This window comes from Lissotriton helveticus, chromosome 8 (genome assembly GCF_964261635.1).
Source record: "Lissotriton helveticus chromosome 8, aLisHel1.1, whole genome shotgun sequence".
NCBI classification, from domain to species: Eukaryota; Metazoa; Chordata; class Amphibia; order Caudata; family Salamandridae; genus Lissotriton; species Lissotriton helveticus.
The window spans coordinates 1171110002-1171130709 of record NC_136069.1 but is presented as its reverse complement, the minus strand read 5'-3'; the positions used below and the strand labels follow the sequence as shown (position 1 = coordinate 1171130709).

The following is a 20708-nucleotide window of genomic DNA, read 5'->3' as shown; positions in this document are numbered from 1 at the left end:
TTCACTGGAACAGATGAATACATTGTTATACTCAGTCTTCTTTCTATGGAGACAGATGTTCCCCTTCTTTTCAAAGTCCACAGACTTGGCAGCATGAGGTTTGCCAGTTGCCATAAACTCCTCCCTTTCAGCCCACTTGGGTATCTGGGGTTTCGGTTCGGTGGCCTTTCTATGATAATCTTGTCTCCTCTTCTCCACTAAATTCAGGAAAATGTTCTCTTCTTCTTGTAGTCTACATGTTAAATTGTCTTAGTGTGCATTAGCTATATCTATTGTTTCCATTGTTAAAAAATATTCACCCATGAATTGTGAGTCTTTACTACTAAGGACAGGATTCATTCTTCTACGGACAGGAATTTCAGAAAAAATGACATCTATGTTAGAATAATAATACTGCAATCTTCCAGTTTTATGAAACAAACTAGTTGATATGCTACAAGAAATACCATAGGTCAAGGGTAAATGATGGTATGTGACACCTTCATCTACTGAAGAAGGTAATTTCATAAAGACATGAGCATCACTAATCTGCATGGTCTATACATAATGTACTCATAGACTAGCAAATACATTCATCTCAGTTTCATTACTATTTTTAGAGTGAGGTAATTCTGTCTCATCTGGTGTTTCTAAGTCTACTCTTTCTTGTTTGTGGTGCGCTATCTTTCTGTGTATACTAATGTCATTTTGCTTAGCAGCCATCAAGTACGGTATTGCTATTGTACTATCAATACACTACATATACATATCCTACAATATGTCTTTATACAACTTATTTTCAAGTTTCCTGTAACTTCCATCAGCCATTTTTGCTAAGGAGGCTTAACCCTTCTTTGAGAATTATACACAGAATACACCTGCATTTTATTTCAAGTTTGCCTCACTTCTTCAATGTCTTGATCAGCAATCAAATCTTCATCACTGTCATCACTGATTTCCAGATTTTCGAACTCTTCAAGGATGACGTATGTCCATTCAGGGCCTTTGAATTTAGATTCAGCTTTTTCAGGCGTGGACTTCTCCTTTTTGGATTACTTGTAGACAGTTCAGTTTGACTTGTGATTTCATCTACTTGTTCAGGTTCTTCATTGATTGTAACTAGACGATATTTTTAACTTTTAACTCCACCAGGCCATTGATCGCCTTTTCTGAGTCTTTTAGCTGGCACTGTGCTTTCTAATTCTTCAAATATTTTTTTGTTTTCCTTAAGTTGTGGCACAACTTTATTTTTGTGAACTTCAGGTTTCCTCTCTAACTCACTTATTCCACGGCTTAATACAGTTGACCTTTCCACCTGGATTGATCCTTCTAGCCTATTCGTACCTGATTCAGGATATGACCTTGCTGGGCCTGGAATTTTATCTTCGTCCTGAATCCTTTTGACTAATCCTGTGTGGTCCTGCACAGGTCTTGCAGATTCTTGTTTTGTCCTCCGCCTGTGTGCTTTGTCTAGAGCCTATCTGTCCCTCCTCAGACAATGGAGTTCTGTTAGGGGTTTCGTGAGTTCTGTTAGGGGTTTCATTGGTCTGAGTATATTGCTCTTTCCTTATCTGGTCGTCCTCATGATTACCATTGGCTTTCATTTCTGGAATCTGAGTAGTTCTTCTATTCACATCTCGTCCTCACTATCAGTCTGACTATCTAGGTATGTTTGGCTTCTTGTTCTCACTCTGATTTCAGGTATGTCAACCACTGGGATCCATTCATCCTGACTGGTGCTCGGTTGCTCTTCATCAACTACTTCAGGATCAACTTCTTGAGACCCTTCCGCTGTACAACCTTCAGCCTCAACTTCGTCAGGTTCTGGTATCCATTTAGTGTGGCTTGCGTGGGTTCAGTTGGGGATTCCCTTGCACTTTGCAGCTGTGGTGGTGACCAATATCACTTGTTCTGGCTTTCCCCACCTTAGTGCTAGGCAAGATTCCTGGGTGTGATTTTTATTTTAGCACTACCCTATCTCCAGGGTTCAAATCATGTGCTGGAGTTGAATGTCTGGCTTCTGCGTCTTCCCAAACCTGGTGAGAGATAGAAAGCACTTTGTCAGCCAACTCTTTGCAGTACTCCAACTCTAAATCATCAGATATAGTTAACAACTGATGTCCTGGTACACATGCTTGCCTCATTGCCCTTCTCATGAGTATTTCATGGGGACTCAAGCCTGTTTTCTTATCTGGAATGCTCTGAGTCCCATTAGGACAAGAGGTAAAGCATCAGGCCATTCTAGTTGGGTAGATTCACACATCTTTCCCAATCTTGCTTTAATCATGCCATTCAATTTTTCTACCACTCCAGAAGCCTCTGGGCGGTATGCACAGTGCAGCTTTTGCCCAATTTTGAATGCTTCACAGATCAGACTGATTCCATTATTAAAATGCCTTCCTCGGTCTGATTCAATCGTTACTGTAAAACCAAACTTAGGGATGAGTTTTCTCAGAAAGAGTTTGGCTACAGTGATGCTATCGTTCCTGCGGGTAGGGTATGCTTCCACCCATTTTGAAAATAGGCAGACAATGACCAAAACATATTTTAATCCTCGACAAGCCGGTAACTGAATGAAGTCAATTTGGAGTCTAATGAAGGGGCCTTCTGCTTTCCTAGTTTTCCCAGGGCACACTACAGTTTTCTTACCAGGGTTTAATCGTTGACATGCAAGACATCTCTGGCAAAGACTCTCTGCTATGTTCCTGAACTTCGCATTGAACCAGTCCCTTCTAAACAATCTCACCATTGCATCTCTCTCTATGTGTGTGTCCCCATGGTACATTCTAGCCATTGGTGCAAGCATACAATCGGGTAACACTGTTCTCCCATCTAGGTAGACCATTATGCCATCTTCAGGTCTCATTTGACACCCTATTTTCTGCCAGTCTTCCTTTTCTTTGGGTTCTGCCTCACTTTGTAAATCTCTCACTTCCTCCCATGTATTCACACCACTCAATAGCATAAGTTGGCAGCTGTTTCCATATGCTTCAATTTTCTTGTTCATTGTCATTTTATACTTGGCACAATGTTGAGCATATCGGTTACCGGCTGTCACTCTATCAGTTCCAGATTGGTGAGCAGCACACTTGACCAGGGGCAATTATTTAGGTAATTTAATTGCTTCAAGTAATTTTGACATATTGTCCATTTGTTACAGGAGTTCCTGAAGAAGTCATGAACTCCCTTTGTATCTATAACTGGCCAAAGTCATGCACAACCCCGTAACCATATCGGCTATCAATGTAAATGGTTACTCTCCAATTTTTCCCAATTTTGCACGCTTTTATTAAAGCAATCAACTCGGCTACTTGTGCAGTCTTGACTCCTGGTAAATGGGATGCTTCGACTATGTTGGATAATGTGCATACAGCAAAATCAGCGCTTAATCCTCCTTCCTCATGGCGCATATACAAGCCATCTACAAACAACTCATGTTCTGGATCTTTTAAAGGTTCTTCCTGTAGGTCTTCACAAGGTTTGGTACTGAATTCAGTTAAGTTGATACAATCATGTTCGACGTCTTCTCTTACTTCCTCAAAGGGAGAGTTCAGCAATAGGGTTGCTGGATTTAGAATAGTGCACCTCACTATTGTCATGTTTTCTGAACCAAGAATAATTCTTTCATACTTAATCATCCGACTCTGTGTTAGGTGCTGAGTACGTGTTCTAGTTAACAGAATCACTACGGAATGTGGAACATGCACTGTTACAGGATGTCCCATGACAATGAATTCACTTTGCTCAAGGCTCATGCATGTTGCAGCTACTGCTTTCGAGAAACCTGGTAGTGCAGATGCTACTGGGTCCAATGTTGCAGAAAAATATGCCACTGGTCTTTGCATTAACCCATGAGTCTGGGTTAGGACTGAAAGAGCACAATTGTCTCTCGTGTCGCAAAATAGTGCAACCTCTTTTGAATAATCTGGCATTCCCAATGCTGGAGCTTCACACAGACAGTTACACAGTTTCAGTAAAGCAGTCATGCTCTCGTCATCCCACTCGACTGGATCCCTTGCTCGTTTCTTTGTTATTTGAATCAAGGGCTTTGCAAGTACTGCAAATCCCACAATTCACTGCCTGCAGTAACCTTCAACTCCGAGAAACATCCTGATTTCTTTCTGAGTTTGGGATAATTTTATGTTTTGAATTATTCTGATTCTTACAGATGTCACTTGTCTGACTCCTCTTTCTATCTGGTGTCCCAGATATTTGACTGAGGTTGTACAGTATTTTAATTTCTCTGGGGATACTTTATGTCCACCCTTTGATAAATGATTCAGCAATGCAATGGAATCAATCACACAGTAATTTCTTGTTCTTGATGCCAGCAATAGGCCATCCATATATTGCACTAGGACAGATTTTTCAGGCAGCACCAGTGATTCAAGTCACTTTTTCAAAATATGATTAAAGATGGATGGACTCGCCGTGTACCCCTGAGGGACACGATTCCAAACGTGAACATGGTCGTCAAACTTGAACGAAAATAAAAACTTGCTATCTGGATGCAGTGGGATGGAAAAGAAAGCATGGCATAAATCAATTACAGTGAACCATCCTGCTCCCCATGGTATCTGATACAGTATCACAGCTGGATTTGGTACTACTGGGCCACATGGGACAACAATTTTATTCACCTTTCGGAGGTCTTGGACCACCCTGTACTTTACGTTTGATTTCTTTATGCCAATTATAGGTGAAGTGCAAGGACTGCTCATTATTTCTTCTAGAATGCCTTGTTCAACCAAACGCTCTATTTCTTGTGCAACTCCTGCTTTTATTTCGGGACTCATTTTGTACTGTCGAATGTTTGGGTAAACTGCACCTTCTTTCACTGTTACTTTTATGGGATCGACATCAGCCATTAGGCCTACCTCTTTCCCAGTAAAATCCCACCCATCAGGATTTTTCAAAAGTCTTTAGTTCTCCTGGTAAATCTTCTAGAGACAGCTTTTTAACCTCTGTTTCTTGTCTGGCTAACTTAATTTTATACACTCCATCTTCAACTGCAGTCTGAATTTCAACACCATTTGGTGTACAAAAGATTGTGCAGTTCATTTTGCACAGTAAATCCATCCCTAGCAAGTTTACAGGGCTAGAATCACATACTACGAATTTGTGCATTTTCAGAAGTTGCCAATACAAACTTCCTTAGGTTCTGCGACAGGGGTCCTAATTTGTTTATTAGAAACGCCCACTACTTGGATCGCTTCTCCCGAGAGGGGTAGGTTTGGGATATCTGCTGTTCTCACAGTAGAACGGGTGGCACCAGTGTCCAACAAAAAAGTAACATCATTTTCCTCCACTTTCCCTTCAATGTAAGGACCTGACTGATCTATCGGTAAGGATGCGCCAAGTGCGCAATCCTCTCCAGCCCCCCCTCCCCGACACTGTCAGTATGTGTCACCCTCCGTCTCTAAAAATGTGTCCGGTAAAAGAAACTGTGGTGTTACCGTATTTTTCTTACCACTTCCCTCCTGAAATACGGTGTCCACACTGTATTTTGGTTGACTCACAAAATCTGGCATAGGGGCTTGAGGTAACTGATTCTGTGTTACCTGTTGCGCCTGTCACATTGACACCTCATTCTGCATCTGTGGATTTAAATTTTGAGTTTGGACATTATTATTCTGTATTAATTTACACTCGTTTCTCCAATGCCCTAACTTTCCACACCCATGACAAGGAAACTTTTTCTTTGCCTCTTCTTTACTAATTTTCCCTCTGGGTTTGCCCCCACTTCCTTCACTTTGGCCTTCCCCCCCCTTTTCTGATTATTTGCCTGTTGCCTTAACTGGAGTTCCTGTTGCTCTGCCATTTTAACTTGGGCCCACATTACTTTCTCTTCTAATTTCTTTCGTTTATTATCAATTTCATCCTCGCAGTATTTTGCATACTTGAGAATTTCGTCGACAGGTTTTGCCTGCCATCACAGTTTATGCTCTTTAATTGTTTGGGAGATTTCAGGTTTTAGTCCGGACACATAACGATAAATAAAATGTGTCATGTCCTTATTATCAATGTTTTCTAAACCACTGTACTTGTTTAAATACCTGCAAAAGGCGTTCGTAATATGCATGTACAGATTCATCTTTATTTTGGGTAGTTCTGTCTATTTTAGTCTAATCTGTTTCCTTTGGAGGAATCTTTCCCATCAAGTAAGTTATTACCTGATTATGTTTTTTCATCCCTTCATCTGACGGTGCCTCTGTCTTGGGATCTCTAGGGTATTCATCACTTGGCCAATCTACTGTAATCTTACACTCGGTCCATAAATCAGCTGGAACAACAATGTCAAATAAACCATCTAAATCTTTTAACAACACTTTCACAAACCTTTCAACTTGTCGGTACCATTCTACAGGTTTTTCTCTAAGCTTTGGGAAATCATTAGTAAATGATAAAATATCCTGTCGGGACCATGGGACATGTACATAACCTCCTCCTGGCACTTCTCTTATTGGACACAACCTTTTGACTTTTTCCGCTTCTTTTAGTAAAGACTCAGAAGATGTTTTATTTGCCTGTGCCTCTTCCTTTTTACTTTGTCCATCTAGTTTTCTATTTGTCTAGATCTCCCCATTTTTGCAACAACGACAGCAATTCCTTTATCTGTAACTTTATGACCTGACACATTCATATTTTCCAAATCTTTATCAGAAAATTCAGCTCTATACGGTTTCTGCAATACCTTTAATCTGCCAATGTCAATTCCCATTTCCAAAGCCGAATGCATACATTTTTCATGGTATGCTTTTGTATTTCGAGTGATACTTCTGCATTTAAACAATAATTAATCTTCATCAAATGAGTTAAGTCTGTCCAATCCCACATTTCCTGCTACCATCTCTTCTAGTTCCACCCTCAATTTGAATATGTCCGATACCTTTGACTGTGATTTAGGCTTTTCTATGTCTCTGGTCCATCGATCTATTTATTCTGGGCTTACTACAGTTGCATGTCTTATTCCTGAGGATGTCTCAATCTGGACTTCTTTTGAACATCGGGGAGTAGTTTTCCTAATTGGGTTATTTACTGGTTCTCGTACAGGTAAATCCATTAAGGAAATTACCGACTCACACTCACTTGCTTGATCATCCACTATTAGGGCTCTTTTCTTGGCTGAACTATGGGTGTAGTCAGAACAGGAGTTTTAGGAGTAACTTGCTTATCTCCATATAAAGGAACTACAGGACCTATTTTTACTGGTATTGTCAAGGCTTCAAGGCTTGTATTTAATTGGGAAATGTTCTGAATTAATTTGCTACGTTTATTTGAAGCTTCCTTCTCTCTTTCTTGAAGTACCTTTTCTAATGAGGTTTCATGTATAACCTGTGGAACTAAAGGTGGTTGTAAAAACGGAGCACTAGGAGTAACTCTCTGAGTTTCTTCTTGATAGGTGGCGGATTTTTCATTAACAAGTCATCTAAATAATCATCACCGAATCACCACTAGTCATTTTGTTTCTTGTTTTCCCTGTACTTTTACTTCCTGATGGTTCTTCTGTGGTAAAAACAGGATATAATCCCTCCACTAGCATGCACTGTCTCCACTTTATTTGCTTATCTTTCGGAAATCTGGGATAAAATGTACTCCAATTTCTGTCACTTCTGGACCTGTCTCGTTCAAACGCCCCTGTCTCCCACTCATCTAGAGCTTCATATTGCATTAATCTTGGTCTGGGATCTAGCTTATTCATACAGCTTCTTAAATTATACAAAATTATACCATTATAGGTACCATGTTCTGGAAATGCCAAAACACAGTCTTCCTTAGTGTACTCTATCCAGTTTTCTAACCACACACAGGTGTGGTAGCCCCTTTCTACCAGCATATATGATGCAGGCATATTAGGTGATGGAATAATAATCCCTTCTATAGTTTTGAGAACTTTGTCTTTTTTTAAATCATTTTTTATTCTTTTGAAAAGTGACATCTTTCTCTTCTCTCCATACATAATATAAAGTCTTCCTCTAATCTGTTGTTCTTTAGCAAATCCTAAATATTTTCTATCAGGACAGTTTCCTATAAATGCTGGATCTAAATGCCACATATACCGCTATGTAATTTTGTACAAAATGTGAATACATTCTATTCATTGTGTTTTGTTTACTTGCAGAAATATTTTTTTCAATACCAGTGCGTGTCTCAACTCAATTAACCAATGCAGTTTAAACTTTCAACAGCGTTAACCAATGATTGCGTGACTTTTCTGTGACGTGAATCTCACTCTCTGCACTCACCCCTCCTTTACAACTTTCTCACGGTTGCACACCCGCTGTGCCTACCAATCCTAGCGCGGCTCCCTGTGACGCCTGCGCAGCCCCTGCGACTGACTCTCTTCTTTACAAGGTAATACGAAAATTCAGAATTCAATTATACATTAATTAATTAACAACATGAAAACATTCACTACTGTGCCTGATTGACTAGATTCAAAAGAAAAGACAATTTCTTGCACAACGAGTAGACCTAATTCTGTTTACTCTTAAAACACTGCGAGTAAAACAACCTTCCGTTTACTCTTCACTTAAGCAAAAAGAACCTGCTACTCCTTCAGAATTACCCTTTTTAGGGGATATAAGACCAAAGTTTCACCAGCGAACTCCTTTGCTATCATTCCCTCTCTCATTTATACTAAGGAAAAATAAACCCTACTAGTGCCTCAGGTTTTACCTAACTTTACACACCGATTTCCTCAAGGCAAGTAACCTCAGGCAGTGTGTCTTCTATTTACCACCTGCTTTCTTTATCCCGGGTTATTCCAGACAACATTTAACAACACAAGCAGGTTTTGGGTTAGTACATACAATCAATAACAATCAAAAAATCAATATTCGATACACAACTACCTATTTTTAACTAATCCCTAACCATACTACTGATAGAGCGCACAGGGACCTACCACCTCAATTTTACCGTACTCACCTGGGCCCATATAACATTCACACTTTGAACTAGTAGTCCTGCCTAACCAATTACTATTTTAATCCCTCTATCAGTGCCTAGAGGTCCTTTTAGGACTTATACCTGTAAACCATGACTTACCAATCCATGTCCCCTTTACTATAAGTGGAATCGAAGAGGGAGTTAGAATAAATAGGCAATATTTAAACACGTTTACGTTTGCTTATAATAACCACAGACTCAAAGTTTTAAAACCTTTATCTATGAGAGATTTTCTGAGTCAAAATTAAAAGAAGGGCCACAATCTTGTGACCATAAATTTTACAAGCAAGAATATAACCAGTAGGACATAAAGTTTGTAAGAAATCACAGTAACCCCTTTAGACATTGGTACCTGGGAAGGGTGAGAAAGGGAAATAGCACAAGGACATACCACGTATATTATATTTACCTACAATGGTGCAATGACCAATCCTGGCCTTGGGCTGGGGCAAAAGATCAGGACCAGGCTCCCGACTAATCCGGTGCCCACGGGACAAGACCGGTGCACATCAGGGCTGGTGACCTAGACTAAGTGCAACGCCAGCGTTTTACCCCTCTCTCTAGGAAAAGCCAATTAGTACCCCGCTTCCTGCACACTAACCTCCTGCACACGGGGCACTAACACCAGTGGCATGCACCACTGCAGCCGCCCTCTGCACCCCTGCCACAAGTCCTGCAAGCTAGGTGAGGGACTTTGCGTGGCGTGTGCCTATGTGGCCCTCCCCCCTTGGCTCTCTGAGGCCCTGTGTCTGAGCTGGGACGGGTGAGGGGATCTAAACTTTAACCTATTGGTAGTGTGTAAATAACAATGCCTTTTATTTGTATTTTTTTAAACCTATAAATAAAAGGCATTGTCATTTACAATGCCAATAGCTCAAAATATGGTAATTGCGAGACCTATCGCATTGCAAATGCTTATTAGTTCTAGTTTGCAAATAGTGTATTGCAGAGCATCATGTACTTTGAAATTTCTCAACCTACTAACATTCATACCAAGTCTCTAACAGAATATAAGCATCAAGTTTGAATCTAAGCCTGATAATAGGGGCAAATCATGACTGCATGCCTCACATTGTGTTGATTATTTCCCCTTAATTCTTTTTGCTATTTAATGCTTAATGGAGATGTAATAGTGCAGAAATATGACCTCTAAAATAGAATTGAGCGATCATGAGATACAAAAGCATTTATTTGCCAAGCCATCAAGCCCAGATAAACATTACCTAAGACTCCCTGAAAATTTGCAAAGTTCTCTTATCTTACCTAAGTACTCAGTGTTTGTCTGGTCAAAACCTCTACACAGCCAATCCCCGTCATACCCCGGCTTGATCAGGATTAGGATAACTCCAATACACCTTCCAGTTTACTGTACCTATTCTTCAATCCCATACCCTGTGGCAGGTACAATTTCAGCTTAGATCGGGATGCACCCATTTCCTTTCGATTCAATCTTGCTTTCTTACATTGTTCGATGCGTCTGCATACTTTTGTATTTCATGAGCATTTTTAGTTTTGCAGAGTACAATTATACCATCTTTACATTTAAACGTACAAAATGTTTTATTTCATAGTCTAATCAAACCCTTACTTATTGTAAGAAATCATCAAATTGACCAAGCTGGATAATTTAGACACAATTTGAATGTGCTGCTTAGAAATCTTTTTTTTTTTTTTACTTTTCTTTACAGATGATTGAAGTTATAAAGCATAAATGTGATCTTGTCAACTACAGCTATGGAGAAGCAACCCACTGGCCAAATTCTGGGTAAGAGTGCTTTTTTCTTATTGTTCCTTTTTACGGGGCTTGCATTCAGTTCTGGGGCTTTAACAATACAAGAAAAAACCAAAGACATTTTGAATAAATTTGTGATTTTTCACACTTTGCCAGTGAGGGTTTTTAGGTCACATATGCATTGGAGCACCCTTAAATTTGGCAGCACCAGTTATACATATTTGTCTCTGAAAAATACAGTGCGGAGACGTGTGTCTCCAGTCCCTCATTGCAGTACATTTCATCAAGGGAAACTAATGAAATACCCCCCCCCCCAATGTTCTACAATAGTGGAAATTGGACAGTGATGATGATTCACCCGAAACAAGGTCTGCATAAATTTGGTCTAAATGTAAAGTACTGCATTTTTATTTAGGTGAGCTCCTAAACCTGATTAGAGTCCGAACTAGTGGTAACAAAATACTCCTTGAAAATGCAGGCCTTTACCTTCTGTTTTAACCGGTAAGTTTAGAATCTTTGTAATTGCACTATTATATTTCAGACTTCTAATTGGTTATTCCATGACTTATTTCTTTATTGTAGGAGAATATGCGAAGCAATCAACGAAGCAGTGTGGAAAAACAACATCATCTATGTGTCCAGTGCAGGAAACAACGGCCCTTGCCTTTCTACAGTAGGGTGCCCAGGTGGAACCACATCCAGCGTAATAGGTTTGTGGATGTTTTGCTTAGCTTTAAGGATGTCAAAACTAATGACAACTTTTTACGCTTCTCGTTATTGTAAGGGTTTAAACAATTTCAGTTTTGTAGTAAATTAGGTTCCTCCTTTCATAATCTTAATTCAGAAAATGTTAAGAATTTCTTGCAATTGACAAGTCCTGGAGCTAGAATATCATTTGAACAACACATTTTTGTTTTAATAGAACAAAGAGAGAATTTTTTCATAAGCAGGCAAAGCACTTTGAAATGAATCACCATATCCCCACATTCGCAGATGATGCCTCAAAATCATGAATCCAAATTACATCAAGGACATTACATTAATTAGCCTACAGCTGGCGGCTGACCCAAAATTCTCTTTACCTTGATCGTGGTATAGTGCCATTAAAATGACACCCATTAACCCCAAATCTTCCCATACTACCTAGGCACATCCTAGCTCAATATATTGAGTCCTCCCATCATTGGGCATCAGTCCAGGCCTCTCAACCATTTGTCTGTTTTGTACTTCTGTCCACTCCACTGCTTGATATAGTTTAGCGGTGACGAACATTAAGTTAATGTTTTCTTCCACCAACCTTGCATTACGGTCGGTGAACCTTGTGGCAAATGTTTGAGCAAGGGCTGCCACAGGTCCCGGAGGAGGCCCGGGCCACCCTCTTCCAAGTATGTATATATGTATGTATGCATGCATGTAGGTGATTTCTAAAGCGCGACCGTTACTCCGAGAAGTGTCCTGGCGCTATAGCGGTGGTGCTAACTGCAAGCAGAAAAAAGGAGAGAGAGCCTAAATTGAGTAGAAAAGCCAGGTCTTAAGTTTTTTCCGGAAGGTCAGGGTTTGAGCCTAGAAATGAGAAGGCTCTGCCCCCCGCTCTCGTCTTCTTAATCTGAGGGACAAAGGCCAGGCAGAGATTTCCGGAGCGAAGGTTTCTCTGGGGAGTTTAGGGCTTGATTTTGTCTTGAAGATAAATAGGACCTGTCCTGCAAAGTGCTTTTTGGGTTAAAAGCAGTATTTTAAAAGTAATCCTCATCCTAACTGGAAGCCAGTGTAGGCTGTGGAGGAGGCCAGAGACATGAGTAACATGAGAGCCCAACGATGGTAGGTGCTGCTGCATTCTGAACTAACTGCAACCTGTCTATCAGGAATTTTATTTTAACCCAGCGTACAGGATATTTCCATAGTCCAGCCTTGAGGTAATCAAAGCCTGTGTTACCTGTTGTCTGGCCTGAAAAGAAAGAAGAGGGAAGAATTTCCTAAGGATGCGGAGGAGGGCAAAGCCCGTGCCCACCACAGAATTGATTTGAGTATGAAAAGATAGTTGCTCGTCGAACATAAATCCCAGGTTCTTTACCACTTGATGTGTTGATAGAGAAGGAGGGGCATCCTTTGGCCAGAAAGATTACCAAGATGGCTTGCCTCCTGGCCGAAGAAAGAAGCTCGACCTTGCCCTCATTACATTTAAGTTGGTTATTGGATAACCATCTAAATGTTGCATTCAGGCACTCACGGAATTTCTCAACAGGGATGGCCTCATCCTTCCCCCCCACAGGGAGAAAAGGAGTAGGGTATCGTCCGCATATGACACTATTTTTGCATCCCAGAGTTCTACTATGGTGGCCAGAGGAGAGAGATGGATATTAAATAGTGTCTGGCTCAGAAGTGAGCTCTGAGGCACTCTAACTAGCAGCTTATGGAGGGTAGCGGAGAAAGGGCTGTACCAAACCTCCTGACCTCTGTCTTCCAAAAAAGAGGCAAGCCATTTCCAAGTGGTATGAGACAGGAGAGATGCAGCAAAGTTAGCCACACATTGTGGTCTTGACACGGCCAACTCTCGGGGCAGAGCTATTTCATTGATGGTGGCTGTTCGACATCACTCCTGGTTGAGAACCTCTGGCTTTTCGGGGGATGTCCAGGCCTCTCTTATGGACATGCCTTTCGATGGCACCCGTCTTTGAAGTCAAGGCAGACATGATGCTGGAGCACTTTAAGGATTCACGGGCTATGGCCATGTCCTTGAGCCGCTCAGTTGCCACTCGTCCCCAGTCTGAATTTCGTGGCTATGAAAGGGACTTTCAGCTGCGCCAGTCCTATCCCAGCCACAAGATCGCACAGGTTCAGTGACCTCCGCATGACCGAGGGCGCCGCTCGTTCCAACCCTGTGGGTGGGGCACAAGAGGGTGGTTCATTGCACCCCCATGCAGCCTCATCCCCCAAGACCTCCTAGTCTTGCCCTTCGAGATCATGGGTGACCAGTTGATGGCAGGACCCGCCATTACCTCCACCGCTGGCTCGCTATCACATCGGACAGGTGGGTCCTCCAGATAGTCCAAAAGGGTCTACTCCCTCCCTTTCAAGGCTACCCCATACTCCATGCTTTCATCTTATGACTGGCTGACGGAAGATCATCTTATTTTGCTTCAAGAGGAAGTTATGACTCTCTTGGCCAAGGGAGCTATAGAGCGGGTTCCGGTGCCAGAAGTAGGCTGTGGTTATTATTCCCGCTACTAACTCATCTCAACAAAAGGACAAGGGCCTTCAACTACTTCCTCAAAAAGGAAAAGTTCAAGACGTTCACATTGGCTCAGGTCCTGTCTGTCCTGGACCTGGGAGACTGAATGGTAGCATTGGAGTTGCAGGACACCTATTTCCATATTATTGTCCTGCCTGCTTATCAGTGCTACCTGCAGTTTACAATAGGCCATGAGCATTTCCAGTTCTCCGTGTTCCGCTTAGACCTTACCAGTGCCCCTCTAGAGTTCACCAAGGTGAGGGACATGCAGGAAATCAGCTATGCAATAGGCATGTTGCAAACACGGGCTAGTCATACCCCTAAGGTAGGCTACCTGATGTGCTTCACGAAGGAAGGGTTCTACCATATTGTTTTTGGTTGAAATAGGAACTCTGGGACAGGGCCATGCCCACTCTTCACAGGAATGTCATATATGGGTTGACTGCTACCCTTCAATCCCCGCAATGCCCCTAAATCCAGTATTTAAGGGGAGCTGGCACCAGAGAAGCAGAATCGATTGATTTAAGTAGGGCACGAAAGAGCTGTGAGGAGCAATAACTGAGGGGCAGCAATTGACTTAGCACCAACCCTGCTGGCCTGCCTGCTGCCCCTGATATTTGAGACCAAGATGACTCGCCCTGCAGCTCTTCAGCCTCCAACAGTCTGAGAGGGCTGCCAGCACTTCGAAAACAACCAGCATCTCCCTTGGAGTAGTGGAGCTATTTCCCTGCATTCTGCAGGCCCGAAATGCAAGCTCCGGTTCACTGAGCTGCTGATCCCCAGCCTCGCCGAAGCAGCACCCACCCAGGAAGTGTTCCATACCCCCATATGTCAGCCCCATCTCCCAGCGAGTAATAAGAAGCTAGACCCTCCATGAGCCCTCCATCACCAATACCCGGGTACCGACCCCTTGCAGACTTGTTGGTGGTCCAATCCGGACGCCTGCCCCACAGAGTACGACCAGCTGCTTAGGGACGTCTGCACCGCAGAAGACCTCATCCAGAGTGGCCCAGCTGTTGTACCCCCATCTCCAGGTTGTCACCTGAAGCAAGTGCCTCTTACTGCTGTGACCGGACACCTCAATGAACCTCTGCACCTGAGCCCCATAGCCAAAATCTAAGTGAACAGACTGTGTCTGTAGCGCCCAGAGGCCCCCAAGACTGGAGTTCACCCATGAGTTCTGCAAGACTGGTCCCCCAGTCTCCCCCTGCAGCCTGCCTCTGAGATGTCACTGAAAGAGTGCCTCTGACCGCCACACCTTGCTGGACCAAAGATCACTGCACACGAGCCCCACAGCCCAACTGCAAATAAACTGACTGTGTACCCCCGCTCCATGGACCCTAAAGAACTGAGCCTCCATTTGGGCTCTAACTGACTGGCCCCCTAGTCTGTTTTTGCAGCTCCTATTTACAGGTACTGTTTCCCATGGACTGACATGGGCTGCCCGACATGAGAAAGCATCTCTGCACTCTGATGCCACAGAGCCGCCCAAGGTGACTGTTGGTACTGTCTTGGGCCTTGGCCCCTACTTACTGTGAGAAGTTGGCCTGGTATATGATGTTCACTATTCTAGTGAACACCTTGCACCAGTCCAAACAACCCTTATGGTGATGGTTGTAAGTCAACCTTATAGACCAGCTATCCTAGTGGTAGCGTGGACAGAACAGTCTTAGGCTAAAAGACTCTTGAGGGCGTGTAAAGCCAGCTGTTTAACCATACGTAACCCCTTGAATATCAAATGAAAGGACACCACACAGGATATATATAAAATATATATGTATTTATTTACTAACACACTCCTCTGAACTCTTTATGAGAACAGAGGCAAAAGCACATAACAAGATACTTAGAATACGTTAAGTTGCACAATTTACAGTTAGGCCCTAGGGGCGAAGCAAACCATATACTAAAAGTGGTATAAGTACCACGTCACGAGAAAAGGAAAGGCCTAGGGCCTAGGGAATCACTGGGGCTACACTATCTGAACCTTAGGTTAGGAGTAGGAGGCCCACAGGCGGCGCGTGCAGTGTCTTTACACACACGCGTGAGTCAATGCAAAGTCAATGGGAACTTAGAAGTTAGGAAAAGAAGGATTTAGGACACTTCTGGTTTAGCTAGGAGGAAATAACTAAAAACCTAGACACTTGGATAGTCAATAGCCTTGGGAGCACCGAAGTACTCGCGTTACCTCACCCACGGACGGCGGGTGCATAGGTGTGAAGATGTGTCTGGTTTCGTCGTTGAAGCCTATGGAGACCTGAAGAAAGATGCTGCAGGCGACCAGGAGGAAGATATCTGGGTGGATCGAGGATGAAGAGGACCTGAAAGCAGAGGGGACAGAGTCTGGGTCACTAGCCAGTGACCGGGTGGAACCAGGAAGGAACCAGACGACATCTAGGAGCAATCAGGTGCTGTCTTGAAGCTTTCCTCTTCAGCCACGCGGACCAGGAGGCGTCGAGGACGACCAGGTGCTGGAGGCGAGCTGTCCCACGAAGGTTCTCCCAGATGGAGCAGTCGCCTTCCGGATTGGAGTCAACAAGCCTTGGCAAAGGCAACCCACGCAGGATTAAAAGAAGGCTTCTGGTGCAGACCAGGAAGGTCTGAGGTGCTTCACCTTTGCAGGGAAGCAAGGGCCAGTCTGGAGCAACCAGACCAGCGAGGTGGTTCAAAAGGATTTTCGTCACAGAGGCTACTAGCCAACGGGCCAGCAACCGGACAACGCGTCGAGCAGAACACAAGCAGAAGGGCCCCACGCAGAACTTGTGGAGTGTGGAGGGCTGATCTTCGGTGCAGGTGGAGCTCGGATTCCGGGCTTCTCAATCCCCAGTGCACAGCTTCGAGGATACCTCAGGAGCTGCACAGTTAGCAAGTTGCAGGCTTTTCAAGATGTCCGTTCCCAGGTGTCTCGTCGCCTCCACGGATCTCAGCTATTCTGCAGTCGTGAAGAGAGGTCTCAGAGAGGTCTGGAAGTCTGGGTCTTGTCAGGCTCTGTGCTCGGGTTCCAGCGGAAAACGTCGACAAAGCAAGTCGTTGATTTGCTGGATGGTGCCTGGTTGCCCAGGGTGGTCACTCCTTGGCAACAAGGGAGATTCTTCAGTCTTCAGCTTTAGCAGAACGTCGAAGGTCCAGAGTTTCGGTTCAAGTTTCAGTTCAGGATCAAATCTAAAGTCCATGGACACAGCTCCTACCTTTATACAGCTAAAAGGGGCTGGATTCGTTTCTAGGTCCCTCCTATGGGTGGGACCAGGAAGGGGGGGGGGGAGGGTTACACCCTCTTTCCTTTGTCCAGTTTCGCACCAGAGCTGGGGCTGGAGTGCCCCAGCAACCCGTTTCAACTGGGGTATGCATGAAGCACCTAGTGTACCTCAGGCAGTGTCTCAATCTATTCAGCCCTCCCTGTCCCAATACACAAAGTCCTGTCTGGGGTGGTGCTCGCACCTCTCCAGGCAGGAAACCTATTGTCCATATCTCCGTGACTGGAAGGACTCCCAGCAGCAGGAGGTCAGACTTGTGTCTGTGGCAGCAGCGTCCATTTTATGACGCTGGGGCTCTGGTTAACTTAAACCGGGATAGTCAGCAACAACATGTCTTCTCCCTCTAGAAGGGTGGAATACTACCCCCGTCGCCAGAATTGGCGAGGGGGTAGTATTCAAAAGCGTATGACACCTTACACGACATGTTTAGAGAAAGCCAAACCAAAGTTAGCATGTAACCGCGAGGATTATAATGCACTTAAGAGTATATGGTATGGCGATATCATAGAACAGCTATAAGGACATGGTTCCGAAAGCTGCAGACAGGCTCAGCTCATGCTAGAGCACCATCTCACACATAACCAAGCACTCTGCCTCCAGGATTGTTAAGGCCTGCCATAGGAGTGACTTATAGGTTACTATGTGTCTATATATAAGTAGGCATAGGAATACTATACCTAAGCAAGGGGTGATTACACGACCTTGCCCCAGCTGAGTGATCAGCCAGTTGTGTCTATTTGAGTGGCCAGCCAGGGGTGGCATAATACATGCTGCAGCCCCTGGTAGGCCTTGGTTACACCCATGCCCTGAGTACCTAGGGTACACTTTTACAGGGGCTCATAAGGTGAACCAATTCCCAATTGTGGATGTACCTAGGGTACAGGGTGTGAATTTAGAGAGAGTGCATGTGTGCTGTGGGTCTGATTAACAGGCCCACAGCCATATCTAAGTCGAAAACCAGTAAAGCAAAGCAAAAAGTGGGGGTGACCATAGGAAGCAGACCCTACTCTCCTACACTTACCTTAGGTGAAGAACAGTCCTGTAAGTCGTTAACAAGGGGTCCTAATCAGTGTATGTTCTCCCCATAGGTTAACATTACAGGAAATAGTGTTTGTGTAAATGCTGAAAACCTACCTTTAAAAGTACTTGCGTGATAATGAAGGCCTTGGTGCCTAAAATAATATAAAAATCTGTGTTATTTTAATACATTTGTTTCAGATTTCTTTGTGTGTGTCGCATTTATTTGCTGTGCGTTGACAACAAATACTCAACAACTCCCCTTTGAATAGCTCAAATTGCTCTACCACACTACCTGCCACAAAATAGAGCACTTGTTATTTTGGAAGAAAGCACTGTAAACCAATAAGGACTGGATAGTATTTTAGTGCACTATATAGAGATACCACTTTCTACACTGTTTTCATAGAACTCTCCAAAAAGGAACCGAATATGTTTAGTCAGCAGTGAGAGGAGAACATTATGCAGTGTAATTTGACTGCAATACCAGTAGTTAGGATACATACAAAATTTCAAGCAAATGTTTTTGTTCTCCTCGATGACTCTCTAACAGACTCTGAAATGCCCAAATATAGGTAACTAGCTCATTGTACTACATTTCCTTGATAATGGCTAGCAAGGCCAAGGCTATGCAGTTGCTTGGGTTACCATTCATAAGTGGTGTGGGTAGCCTCTTCGGGTTTGGGCCAAGGTCGTTTAAATGTATTCAGAGCCTCCATGCAATGATGAAATCAGCCAAAAAGTGATGCAATTGTATGCGTCGCAGAATAAAACAGATTGTCCAGAATAATTACTGCATTCTCTCCGTCAAATTTTTCATTCTTTAGATTGACTCATTGACTTGTAGAATCTATATATTTTTTATTTTTTTATTTATTAGTCACTGAGCCCGATTGGCAGTTTGAACCGTATTACATCTAGGAAAGGTACGAGCACTATACAAAATGTGCATGCAGGCAACTTTTTCTTTCCTGCCCAATGCAAGAATGTTCTTTACTTGTTTTCTTATTTCATTCATATGGGATCACAAACATCCTACCTTAAATAAGATTCTGTCGCAGGCTTCACTCTAATTAACCATAAACCTTGTTTATCAATTCTAAGTTTAAATAGGTTTCAGGCTGAATACAGTTAATATATGTATTGGATACAATTGATATTTGGTCCAAGATGCTGCTTAGTGTACATAAGTTGTGGCTTCCACCTAACCAACTTTATTTTTTCACACCACTATTAACTGATATTCGCTTCTTAGGTGTTGGTGCTTATGTTTCACCTGACATGATGATTGCGGAGTATTCTTTGCGTGAAAAACTACCTGCTAATCAGTACACCTGGTCATCCAGAGGCCCAAGGTAGGTGAAAAATGTGTACTAACTTTAAGAATGCTTTTATAGCTTATAGTTGCCTTTAATTTTTAGAGGTTGAATGTTCTGTAATGTTTTACGATATTCAGTTAGATCGGAAGAACTGGCACTGTACAGAAAACCTGAACACTATTGCATGTATATGCACTGCTGCAATATCCTTATAGGTGCCTGTTAGGAGAACTCAGATTGACATTCTCTCTCTTGGGCTTCAAACAGCAGTATTGCGTTGTTTTGCTATCCATTCCTTGTCTTGAGTATAAGAGGAGAATGCATGAAGGGAAACCAAGAAGTGAATGATAACCTTATACAATTGTAGGATGGGTGCCATGGGTGTTTGAAGGAAATACCTGAGGTGAGGATGACAGTATATGAGGGGAAGAGGTGTGGCGCCAGGGCGACTGACTCCGGAATCTGGGGATCACGATCGATCCCCGGCACCGGCGGCAGATTAGCCCAGCACCATGTGACTCTGGGCAATAGCTTGCCTAATCTTCCCGACGGCCCCCAGCGCCTAGAGACCCTAACGGGTGATTGTGCGCTTTACAAATGTGGATATTATTATTATTATTAGTATATGTTTCATATTTGCAGACACTTGAGATGTTGGTGGAATTTTATTTATGTTCTTCTGTAATGTCTAGTACTGAAACATTATTAATATATGTGCTTAGGGATAAGCTGCTTTATAATAATACATTACATTTCACTATTTTGTTTGAAATTAAGGTATTTTTTGTAAGTGTTGTAAAGCACTGTGTTTCATTCTGGGCAATTTAGCACACCATACATTTCCACACAAAGGGTTCTGCAGGAGAGTATTAAGGGCTGCTCGGAGCTCAGTCAGCCACCCACCATCGCCTACTTGTCATTACTTTTGTTGCTAGTCTAACCCTTAGCCAAGGACATGACCGACTAAGTTTGCAGGAGTTTCTTGAAGTGAAGATAGCTGGGTTTTACTTTGAAATTTGGCCTCTTAGAATTTCTAAATTTGGACTGAGTAGTTGCACGGCTAACATTTGGCCCACATTAGAAAGTAGTGGACTCTCAGTCTTAATCTGGTGACTGAATCTGTGGAATGGTTTTGCAGTAAAAAAGGTGACAGTAACTGTTAAAGAATAAGTGGCACCATTTGTGAGAAAGATCTTAAACTCCTCTCTTGCAGGGGATCAAGTACC

General features: G+C 43.0%; 1 protein-coding gene across 2 annotated transcripts in view; it reads left to right on the top strand.

The window, feature by feature from the left end:
* The window catches only part of TPP2 (tripeptidyl peptidase 2), a 596335-nt gene that overhangs the window by 135077 nt on the left and 440550 nt on the right, over positions 1–20708 (top strand). For both annotated transcript variants that reach the window (XM_078658083.1, XM_078658084.1), the window contains exons 8-10: positions 10620–10696; positions 11246–11373; positions 19419–19518. In XM_078658083.1, coding sequence (XP_078514209.1) covers positions 10620–10696; positions 11246–11373; positions 19419–19518 — 305 coding nt within the window. The remainder of the gene's footprint in view (positions 1–10619; positions 10697–11245; positions 11374–19418; positions 19519–20708) is intronic.